Genomic DNA, 11635 nt, shown 5'->3' with positions numbered 1-11635 from the left:
AAACTTAACGGACTGTCTGGTGGTATTTGGGGGGGGTTTCACATGAGGTCCCAATCCACCCATGGAATCAGAGGGCTTGCTCTTCCTCTGTCCCATCTTCCGGAGTGCCTTCTTACACACACACACACGCTCCCCCTATTCGTGGCCCAGTCCCTCGCGGGAGATGGGAACCGCACTACTAAGGGGTCCGCACTCACTTCGTCCGGTGGGCTACTAAGTCCGGTGGACGTCTCACATTATCACACTCCGGGATACCCAACCCCAACCGAACGGATAACTGGCCTATACTCACGCGTTCCTGCGTCTTCGTTCGGGGCTTCGTGCACAAAGATTACAGGGTTTGCCGGCTTTCTTTTGCTTGTTGCCGAATTTAGGGTTCGTCGGTAGAGGATGTGATGCGATAGCACCCAGCCAGGGCCGCTGAATTTCAGCGGGGCGCCTCCCTGTATGGGGCTTCTCACCAGATTGCCTCTATCCGAGTCACGGCACCAAAATTGTTATATGTTGATCTCACAAAATTGACGTGAGACAGAGTCAATTAAAATTTGGAGTATTTATTAGCAAGCGGCAGCAAGCAAAACAGCGCTGGGCGGCCCGGGAGTCTCACTCCACTGACGGCGCGCACTCAATGCAGCGGCCTTCTCAAATATATATGGTACTTTTTACATAATCATAAGATCTCTTAATACGGCTATACATATGCATAACCTATCCCCGCTTCGTATTAAAATTAGCTTTAAGAAGTCATTTTCATAAACTCCTCCTAACTGCGCTTGCGCAATGCTTTGTGGTGGTGGTCGCTGAGGGTCTTGAGGATGAAGGCTGCAAATTCTTCTTCATCACTTCAAGTAACCTTTTGTCCCTGCGCAGACTCAGTTTTTCTTTTTGGTCTCTGTCCAGACTGCAGGGTTGGTTTCAGCCGCCTTTCAAGGCCTTCTTTTATTTGTTATCAGGAGCTGTCCTTGGCAATGCCTCAAGACTTCTTGCTTCGTCCATTTTTTTTATCAGGCCTGTTTTTTAGGTTATGAATTACTACTAGTTAATTAGTACTATATCTTTGACTCAGTTCCCCCCCCTTTTTCTAAAGAGTTAGTAAATTCTATAAGGATTCTTCATCTAACATTTTCTCAAAGTATTTATCTAAGTGCTATAGGTATCTCTAAAACTCTGGCAGTACTAAACGAACACCTTTAAAATTACACAAATTAATATCTTAAACACTAGTATTGCCAGTGGTCTTGGGGTGAAGGTTTCTTTCTTTCAAGTCTTTTCACAATTTATTATACTTTGTCTACATAACTTGACCCTGCAGCTTAGTCTTGCCTGCACAATCATGCATATCTTGTTTACACAGTAAAATGTTGGCCATCTTGCCACCTCTTGTTAAGCAGTTGCCTTCTTGTGGAAATGTAAGTTTTTAGGTTTGGTGAACAAACGATACTGAGTTTATCACAATGGATATTACTCAATTATTACCAGGAAACAATAGATAGACTCCTGCTGCGCACTACTTCTATTATGTTGCGTTTTCATATAGGCAGTTCAGTTTGATCTGAGTATTATCCTAAATATCCTCATCTTTTGCACAGCTCAGTAGGATTTTGATGACCAGAGGTGCTAAGACCTACCAGCTGCATTTTGTTCAAAATCCTGTGTTCTGCCTTGTAAAAGCAGATGGGAAAAGCAGTTCAGTTCCTCAGATGGCCTCAACTTGGGAGGAAACAGTCACTTACCACAAGGGCTACGGAACCAACTCCTCCCCTGGGAGCGTTCATTGGGGCGACTGCACTCCATCGATCAGAATCAATGTCATATCTTTCCACATCGCTGAAGCAAGTGTTGTCATCTAAACCTCCTATTGCGTAAATGGGGCCACCAAGGGAGGCAAGAGCAATTCCTCTCCTAACAAAACCACAGGATCAACACCTCAGTGCAAGTCCTTAAGGAAAAGGAATGGGAAAGACACATCAAGTGCAATGTTACCTGACTGGTACCTGTTTCAAACTATGGGGGAAAAAGTAATGAAAATGTTAAAAGTGAAGTTTATAATAAATAATGACCAGTAACTGCGGCTGGCCCTCTGTACACCTGCATCAGTCTTGCAGCTTTATCCTGAAAGTCTTTCGTATGTTTGCATCCTCCCGTGAGAGGGGCTCTAGAGTTTTATCTTGACTTCACCTCAGCTTTCCCAGGCACCTCTACGTTATTGTGTGATCCATGAACAGGACTGTTGCAGCTAGAATATTTCTAGACTGCAAAAAGACAAAGCTCCTGTTTAAAGAATAAAGGCAGGGGGACGCGGAATACTGTTTTGACTGAATGTCACCCAAGACCCAAGTCTTCTAATTACACGCTTAGATATATGAGGTTAGCTTAGCTATGTGATTTCTTGGTACTGAATTTTACGCCTCCTATTTTGTTTTATTGAAGAACCACATTTTGTTTTATGGAGAACCAAAACCTGCTGGTTTTAACTTTGCTGGTATAGCTGCTGCTACAATCTGGGAATGATTTTTTTGGGGGGTGATATTAATACATATTAAAAGCAAGCCTGCGCTGGATATTAGATGAGTGAACTCTAGAAAGATTTAGTTACAATTTCTTCCATTCTCTTCTTTTTTATTAAGTCTGTGTTAAAATAGTTGTCAGATTTTTTTCTACTGAATCTACAATTATGAGAATACAGTCAGTATTACAAAATGCAAAGTATGGTCTAGACTCATTAGAAGCATTAAGTTTCTGCTTTAAGTACCAAGACAGGTGATTCACCATTTCACTGAGAACATTCTTGCCTCATTACACAGAGGGCAGGTGCGAAGATACCAAGGCAGGAGCAAGGGATGCACAGTCTTTCTACAGAACGCACACTGGGGAGATACCCTGACCTTATCTTGCATTGCCTCACCAGGTAACATAGATGGCATCAATGGTGGCAGTTTTTTCTCAACTAAGTATTCGGACACCATGTCCATGAATGGGAGGAATGGAGCGTAGCCAAGGCACAGCAGCCCTTCCATTTACCAAGGTACTGAGTAAGAAATGTCACAGAAATCTAGGGCTGATGTTTGCAGAGAATATGCCCTGTGGTGGTGGCAGTAGGGAGGAGTAAGAAGCTCCTTCTGGGAGTCTGGGTCTTTTACTTTGATTATGTCACAGCTACAAATAGCTTGAGGACTTAGCCGTGTTCAGTAGTTCACTCCTGCTTGTACATGATGCTTTTAGAAACAACAAATAACAAAACAGAATGTAGAATTCAAGAGGTTGATTTAAATGACAGCGGAAACAAAAAATTACCCATCTGTGACTCCTTAAAAGAATCCTAAATGTCAAAAGGCAAGAAAAAGCCTCAATCTGACTTTAAGTGTTTTAGTGCGTCTGGTGGCCTTTTGTGGCAAAAACATAGGCAGCATGAAGGTTTCCTGGGCATGAAGAATTTCACTGTGCATGTTCACTGGCAGTCATCTTGCTCATTCTTAAAAAGCGCAAAAAACCCACAGAAGTCTATCAGTTTCAAGTTCTTTATCGGGCATAGCAGAAATGCCCTAGATACGGGAATGTAAGCACAGCTGGAGTAGAAGAGCTCTCTGCTCCAGAAGCCAGGCCCCCAAGAAAGAAAAGAATAGTGACAAAAGAAAGCCAAAGTGTAAACGTAACCAATGTTACCAGCCAGGGCCTCTCCCTAGAGAGAGAGAGATATTATGCAGTTTTGCACTGAAATAGTATGTTACACACAACGTTGTGTTTCTGAAAATATGTGATGTATGCAAGTATGTGATGCAAATTTGTATTTGCTTTACAGCTAGTAAATAAAGGTGTTTGATAGCATAAAGCCCCAAAATAGGAAAAAAAAAAAAAAAAAAAAAACAACCCAAAACTAAAAATAGCACAGTTTGGAAACCCAAATAAAGACAGGACAGACATGGTGTTTTTCAGCGTCAGCAAGAAATTATTTATCACAGACTAGGACTTAAAATTTGGATCACGTACCTCTTTGTGTTCATTGATGCCTTCATCATCCACTTGTTTGTGAGAGGATCAAATACTTCCATGCTTCCTAAGTGTTCGTTTCCATCATGTCCACCTACTGCGTAGACTTTACCCGAAACACATATGCATCTTTTGATACAGAGATTGCTTGGCAACACTTCAGTTTTCATTTATGCAATATCCCTGCCTATGTGGAGACAACAAGCTCAAATAAAGGTTAAAGTCTTCAAATGTTTTCAATATCAAGATTTTAGTAAGTACAGACTTTATATTTTTATATGCTGTACTCAACCAGAGATCTGTTTCTAACTTGGACTTTTATACAAAGCTTGAGATATGTAGACAAAAAAATCTTCCCATCACTTGAGTACTGCAGGTCAGATCAGTTTTGGACATTTATATCAGTCTCTCCAGATTTACGGGGGCGGGGGGTGGGGGGTGGGGAAATCTCTGTTCTGCTGCAGCAACACAGGAGCTACCGTTTACAAGGAGAAGTTGCATCATGGGTGCTAAGCTGCTCTGGACTGCACGGACCTGGTTTCAGAAGATGGAGACCCAAAAATAAAGGTAGGTCTGTTCTTGGAAGATTTATGGTCTTAGTGACTTGCCTGTATGGAGTTAAGTGTGAAGGGAGCTAGTATGAGTACTAGCAAATTCTGGGTGACTCTGCTGTGTAAGGCTATTTTTTTGTAAACGGGTTAAAAAAAAATTAAATCGCCTATTAAGAGAAGAGGAGGCTATGTACCGTTCATAGAATCATAGAATAGTTGGGGTTGGAAGGGACCTTTAAAAGGTCATCTAGTCCACCCCCCCTGCAATGAGCAGGGACATCTTCAACTAGACCAGGTTGCTCAGAGCCCTGTCCAACCTGACCCTGAGCGTTTCCAGGGATGGGGCATCTACAACCTCTCTGGGCAACCTGTTCCACCACCCTCATTGTAAAAAATGTCTCCTTATATCTGGTCTAAATCTTCCCTCTTTTAGTTTAAAACCATTACCCCTTGGCCTATTGCAACAGCCCCTATTAAAAAGTCTGTCCCCATCTTTCTTACAAGCTCCCTTTAAGTATTAAAAAGCTACAGTAAGGTCTCCCCAGAGCCTCTTGCAGGCTGAACCACCCCAACTCCCAGTTCACAGTAATATCTTTTCAGTAAGCATGCTCTCAGATTGTTTCAGAATCACAAACCCCTTCGTGGGGAAGAAGCCTTACTAAATTGAAGAATATCCAACAGGTAAGCCATTGGAAGACAGATTTATTTATTAAAAGTACCGATTCCACCAAAAGGAGCAAACAAGTGCCTTTAGAATAGCATTACTGACCTCCCACAGAGATCACACCCACGTGCCTTCTCCTGCTGTTCATTTCAGGGCCGAAGAACCAGTTGTTCTTACTGCTAGAGTAACATTCAATGCTGCGAAATGGGTCACCAGATCCACCTCTACCACCGACACAAAACAACACACCTGAAGAAGACAAAACAGGTTTCCAGAAAAATAGCAGGAAGATGGGGGATAAAGTTGTACAGCAGAGTGAACTGAAACTTATGTAGTTCGGGAGAAGTCATATTTCACTTCAGGGGGCACAGTCATTGCCCTGCGTAACTGGGTGCTGGATTTTGCCTTTGCTTGGCATGCTGTTATGGCAATTAACTATCTATGCTGATGCAAAACCAATGCATATTTTAAATATGCTTTTTGTGATTTTTTGCTCAGGGAGATAAACATTGTTAAATATAAAAATGTAAAAATTCGGATTTGCAGTCTAATATTCATCACTCACTTTTGGTGTAGGTTAGCCAAAGAGTTTAAAAGTTAGCTCAACCTTCTCGTGCCAAAAGATAAGTGTCCACTGTTGTCGGTATAGCTGTGAGCATGCTGCCTGGTCACAAGATACTTAACAGTTCTAGCTTTAATACAGATAGAGCCAATCAGGATAAATAAATAATGCTTTAAAGAAAGAAAATGACAGCTAAAGTTCTGCTAGGACAATGCAGCACACTAGCTAATTACCAGAGAGGTACACAACGGCTTTCCCAGTTTTGCATTAAGTCATTAACAACCATTTCTACCAAGCTACCTAACCCTGCACAGACGCACCGCCTTTTCTCCACACCACTCCCTATGGGATAATCAGACACACATTTAATTACCAGCAGTCTGCTTCCTTGGTGTTGTGCGAATGGAGTACTCAAAGTCTGGCACTGCCCTGCTGCTCAGGTGAAGGTGGTAGTTTCTTGCTTCATCCGGCAAATCCCTACATTTTAGATTCTGCTTGACAATCTCTTCCTTTGCCACAACACCCATAAGGAAACAAATGGGCAAGAGAGGCAGCCGTACCTGACAGAAATGAACACAGTTGGAGTAACTGGCTGAACTGACTGAGTCTCACCATTTACAGTGACGCAAGCATAACAGATGGCAGCTTCTGAGCCAGCTGCCAGCCCCACGCTCTTCACTAAAAAGGGAGGCGTTCATACTTTTTTTCCAGAATAACAGCGATATGAACAGTTCTTTTTAGTGACAAACGATTGCTACAAGCCTTTGCATTTAAGCAGCGGTGGAGAACTGCCCCTTGGCCCAGGCTGAGCGGAGGAAGAAGTGCCGCTGCCTGTACTGCAACTGCACCTGCCTGATGTGATGCAGGCAGCATCCGTGACTGTACCAGGATAGCCCGTGTCAGGTTAGTCTGCTGAGGGGGTGAATTTTCAGCTCATTGCTATGCCAGTATAAGAGGGCTTTTGCTAGAATGGCTGATTTTCTTTGGGTGGCAAGTCAAAGAGGAAACACTATCAGCATGAACTAAGTGTCTGTCTATTAAGGAGGTATTGATAGTGCAGTAACACCTTTCTCTAGTGTGGACTTGACAGACTACAGGATTAAAAAAACCCCAACGTTGAGAGCTAATTGTTTCCTTCCCCAAATCCTTCCTGTGGTTCCCTAGCAGAGAGCTGGTGAGCAGGCTGAGGAAAGAAAGGCTCCTTCTGGGTAAGGCTATAGGTGGTCACTGCCCAGAGCAATCCCCAGCGACAGGGCACATCTGAAATAAGGTCAGCCTCTCCAAGGCTGCCTTGAAATGTCTTCCTCCCCACAGTCACTTATTTCAGCAAACCGTTCATTTGTCCTTTTGAGAGAAACAGTGAGGAATATGAAGTACAATCGGGTGCAAAGGTGGGACAGGTGTTAGCAGGGGGGACTGAAGCAAACCAGCATCTGACTTCCTAAGGTTTGGAATCGATGCTGTCAGGCACCTCCCAGTTAGCTCAGCAGCAATTGTGAAGTCCAGTATCTCCAGTGCTTCTCAGAGCAGCAAAAGGGTGCTGTTACATGGCTGACAAATGTCCCTGCCTTGAAGTAAGCAAGTGTTTCTACCAGTTCTTCCTTACCCGCTTGCTTTCAGTCCCACTTCTTCCCTTACTTTGGCCTGTCTTGGTTTTGGCCGATTAAAAGCACAGCCATAGCCCTGCTCATAGACTCATGAGGCAAGTGATGCGGTAAGAGCACAAGGCTGACAAATTCAGAACCTCATGATGACAGCGCAACCCCTAAGGCTGATTATGATGTGGATAATAACTATCGCGAAGCCCAGTCATGTTTTCTGCTAGCAATAATGTCCAAATCACCTGATGGCTCCGTATACTCTGGCAAATAACCCATATTTACAGGAAGGGGTTTACTTTTTCATTGTTTCATTCTAGACTGGTTACCATGAATAAAACAAAGATGTTAATCTCATCTACTTGTACACCTGGGTAATAATGAAGGTTTTTTTAAATCTCAAATTATATTGCCTATAAATTTAATTATAGTGTACTAAAGAAGGAATTTTTCTACCAAAACCATCATGCTAGTCTAGACGAAACTGAAAGTTTTGGGAAGACAGTTAATAAACAGTTGTGATCTTTTACCAGGAAAGGTGAAAAATGATGCATGAAGACAATGACAGCAGTATTCTAGTGGACCTCTCTTTACTCACATGATGCCAATATTAGCACTTCTGCTGAATGCAAAACATTCAAGCTGGAGTTCAGTGACAACTGAAATGGCACAGTTGATCCTACCTGCTAAGATTCACAGGGCATTTTGCAGTGCACAGCATGTACCACCCTCCTCCCCAGCACAGGTTCTCTATACCTGTCTCAAATACTGTATTTTAAATTCCCATAATCAGCACATACGGAGCTTGAATGACTGACGTACCTAACGCTTTGACAGGAGGAGGTCCGATGGGTGTTTAAATAAGTTCAGCTAAGTGACCTTTTGATACCCGTATGTGTTTCTTTCAGAAGCAGTGGACTCTCATCAAGTCTAGATCATTAAACTGCTAACTCCTACAGGTAACCAGCAGTGCTAGCCTAGTGAGCATTAAATGGTCTAGCATATGTTTCCTAGCCTGCTTATAGGGCTAACATGTCTTGGTCTTTTGTTAATTAAATATAGGAACATTCTAGAAGTAGCACAACTTGATATGACACATCTCCGTTACAGTTTTACTCTCCTAGACACGTAAAAAGCTCCTCAACAGCTTTGCTCTCTTTTCTTAAGTACAAACACTTACCAGCAAGGGAAGTGAGTGTTTCAGGCTGTAGTAGTATCAAACCAAGTGAAGTGATGGCTTTATGTACTCTACTATGTGTAAATCTAAGAATTTTCTGCTCTAACACAGATGCAGCTTTTTGTTGGCTCCCCAGCCACGAGCATGTAGTGAGTACTCATCTCACAAGAGAAACTGAAGAATATGACTTCTTCCTGATATTCTACTGTTAACTCACAACTGCGAATACCAGAGGAGGTGCCAACTGCCGAGAACAATTTTCATCATGAGATCTACCCAAGGACAAACAGTTGATTAGACAACAAAACCAGTGACAAGACAGGCACACGGCGCCTCAGCCTGCCCTACCTGTGCAAGTATTTCATCCAGCCACGTCGCATGATGCTGTGGATTGGCTAGCAGCCACTTGATAGCAGCGTTGTAAACTTGCTTTTCGTTTTCAATATTCAGGTCACTGGAGGACAGGAGTTTATGGAGGTGCTGTGGTGACACACTCACAAAGTCTTCGCACTCCACCACTTCTGTAAAGTGTTCGCAAGCATACTGATCAGCCATGTCCATCAAGTCAATGCGGTTGTGACTCTCCGCAAATGCCCTGACTGCCAGGCAGTTGGAGGGATGGAAGTGCAGCTTCATGTATTCACAGCACGCCTTTGCTACCAGTTCCACCTGAAGAATGCAAGCAGCGTACAAGAGAGGCTGGACGTTATCCACTGTCAGAGTAATCCGGGAGGAGTACACAAACTTCACCAGGTCTTCTATTGCATCACCATCAAAGTCCCTGATCTCAATCAATGTCTGCTTGGCTTCAGCCATTTCCGAAAGAAACATGGCTCTAAAGTAAGGTATAACACAAGCTAGCACCAGTGTGTGGCAGGAGATAAGCTTTGGACCAACCTGAAAAAAAAGAAGAAAATAACCCTCAGTCTTTCACTGGAATGTCAGTTTTGGCTACGATAGGACGGACAGTTAAGCCGAAATAAGAATCCTGAACTCAATATGCATTGAGCTACTGTATTTTGTTCAAGCAAAATAACTCCATCTGCCCTGTACTTCTGACATCAGATCAATGTATCCCAAGCAGGTCTGAGTTGTAACTTGGTCACCAGAGTAGGGCAAGGCCGTAACACAAAGAAGCAATAGCACTGATGCACTGAACTTGCTTTTCTTTAAGAGGCGTGTCCTATTTCTTAAATGAAACATCCTTAGGAACCTTCTAGATGCATCTTGGAGACAGGAGGAGACTGCCAGGCACTTGTTTCTTTTATGTGTATTTCAGAGACTTTGCAGGGCGGGGAGGGTGTAAATTGTAAAGCGACATTTTTAGACAACCTAATTTAAACCTCTGGACTTTTACTAATGTTGAGGAATTTATAATTCTCTATATTAGCAGCAAATTCATGTAAAACGGCAGTAATAACAGGTATTACAGGGATTATTAAAAGTTACCAATCACTTCCAGATTTTTAGCAGTTGTTCAGCCACAAAAGATAGAGTATTCCCCATAAAGAGGAGGTATTTTTCAAAATTCCGATCAGAAAGCACAAAACAGGCTTTTCACTTATAAAATTCTAGCATTCAACTATGTTAAGAGAATGTAGGTAGTGAAGGTAAAGGAACAATCCACTACTTATTTGCGTTACAGGAGTGCTTTCTTACAGCCTTTGTCATTCATCAGTCTGCGCTAACAAAGGGATGGCTGAGTTAAGCAACCGGTACTCCTGGCAGACTCAAATTACATCTTCATTTTCAGATGAAGGCGTTAAAGTGAGCGGTCTTGCAATGTAAAAATAAAAAAAGGGTGGGATATTAAATTATAAAGGATAATTTGGAGTTTTTTCTATCTCTGATTCAACACACAATTTCTCTACCCTTTTAAAAAGTGTGTGTTATCAACACAAGTGTAACCTGCCTGGTGAGCAGTAAGTCGAGGCTACAAGGAGCTGAAATTGCACAGTTACATACTGATCAACTGTGGGAACCTGCTTAGAAGGCAATTTGGGTGAGGTCGAAGTCATGCACGTCCTCTCTTGGACTGTTAGCATCTTAAATGTTTACATTTCTGTTGTAAACTTCCTAAATAAAAAAAAAAATACAAACACCTAGATAGAGATGCTTCAGATCCAACAGGTATTCTATGCTTTCCATACCCCTGCCCAAATTCACAGCCACCTCCAGCATACGTATTCATAGCTTAATCTTCAGGCTGTTAAATGCAATGGATGTGTGACAATATCTCCTTTAGTGTAACATCGCAGAGCTCTCCAGCTTCAAAGAACTGAAGGAGAGAGCTGTGAAAATCCTTCCAAGCCTCATTTGCTTCAAATACAAAGATGTCATCTTCACCGTCACTGTTGGAAGACCTAGGCTGCTGCTGCTGCTGCTGTTGCTGCCGCCTTTTTCCCTTTATCAGATGTTGTTTTGCCTGCTCTGGAACCATGGATTCTGAAGCCATTGGCTGTTTCTTCTTGCACTGTGTCCATCTTCAAAAATTCATGCCAAGACAAAATCCAGCCCATCAGGAGTCAAATCCTAAAATGCAGTTAAATTCTGTTCATGTTCCTGTTTGGAAAAAAAAAACAAAACCCAACACAAAAAATGATGAGACATTAGGTACTGGTAGTACCTAACAATTTGATTACATGTTATAAATACTACCTATAACCTTACTTGGGGAAGGTGGGAGGAGAAAGCAGGGAAAAAAGACCCACAGTCAAGAACCCTACGCAGGTACCTTTAGGAAAAGCCATTGTTTGTGAACTTGTTGCCCACGCTTCTTGAAAAAAAGACAAGAAAAAGAAAAGGCAAGGATGTATCCTCCAACATTCCTGATCTCACTGCTGTGGATGGCAGAGGAACAAAAGCGACACGGCCCACACACAACCGTGTTTCTTTGGTCCTTAAATAGCATCTCTCATCACTGCTGCCATAGACAAACTATTGATCTGACCCCGATGGGTATTTTGTACATACTTATTACTCAGCTTTCCTCGGTCTCTTAAAAAGCTAAAGCAATCCTTAAGTGTTTTATGCATTTATGCAAATGTAAGCAAAATATAAAAAGCTTCTACACAATTAGAGAACAAGAATTTACAC

The 11635-nt window shown here is 42.4% G+C and overlaps 1 protein-coding gene across 1 annotated transcript; it reads right to left on the bottom strand.

Annotated features, from left to right (window-relative positions):
• Positions 1–1706: 1706 nt before the first annotated feature.
• LOC309671258 (kelch-like protein 8) lies at positions 1707–10994 on the bottom strand (the record flags this gene model as incomplete). Its single annotated transcript, XM_082482464.1, is given in 7 exon segments — positions 1707–1910; positions 1912–1939; positions 3988–4116; positions 5304–5451; positions 6138–6324; positions 8888–9436; positions 10779–10994. Coding segments are annotated over 7 exon segments (1461 nt in total).
• Between the last annotated feature and the right edge of the window lie 641 nt (positions 10995–11635).

The sequence above is a fragment of the Vanellus vanellus genome (genome assembly GCF_965231255.1).
Source record: "Vanellus vanellus genome assembly, chromosome: 4".
Classification (NCBI taxonomy): domain Eukaryota; kingdom Metazoa; phylum Chordata; class Aves; order Charadriiformes; family Charadriidae; genus Vanellus; species Vanellus vanellus.
This window is presented reverse-complemented; position numbering and strand designations above follow the sequence as displayed.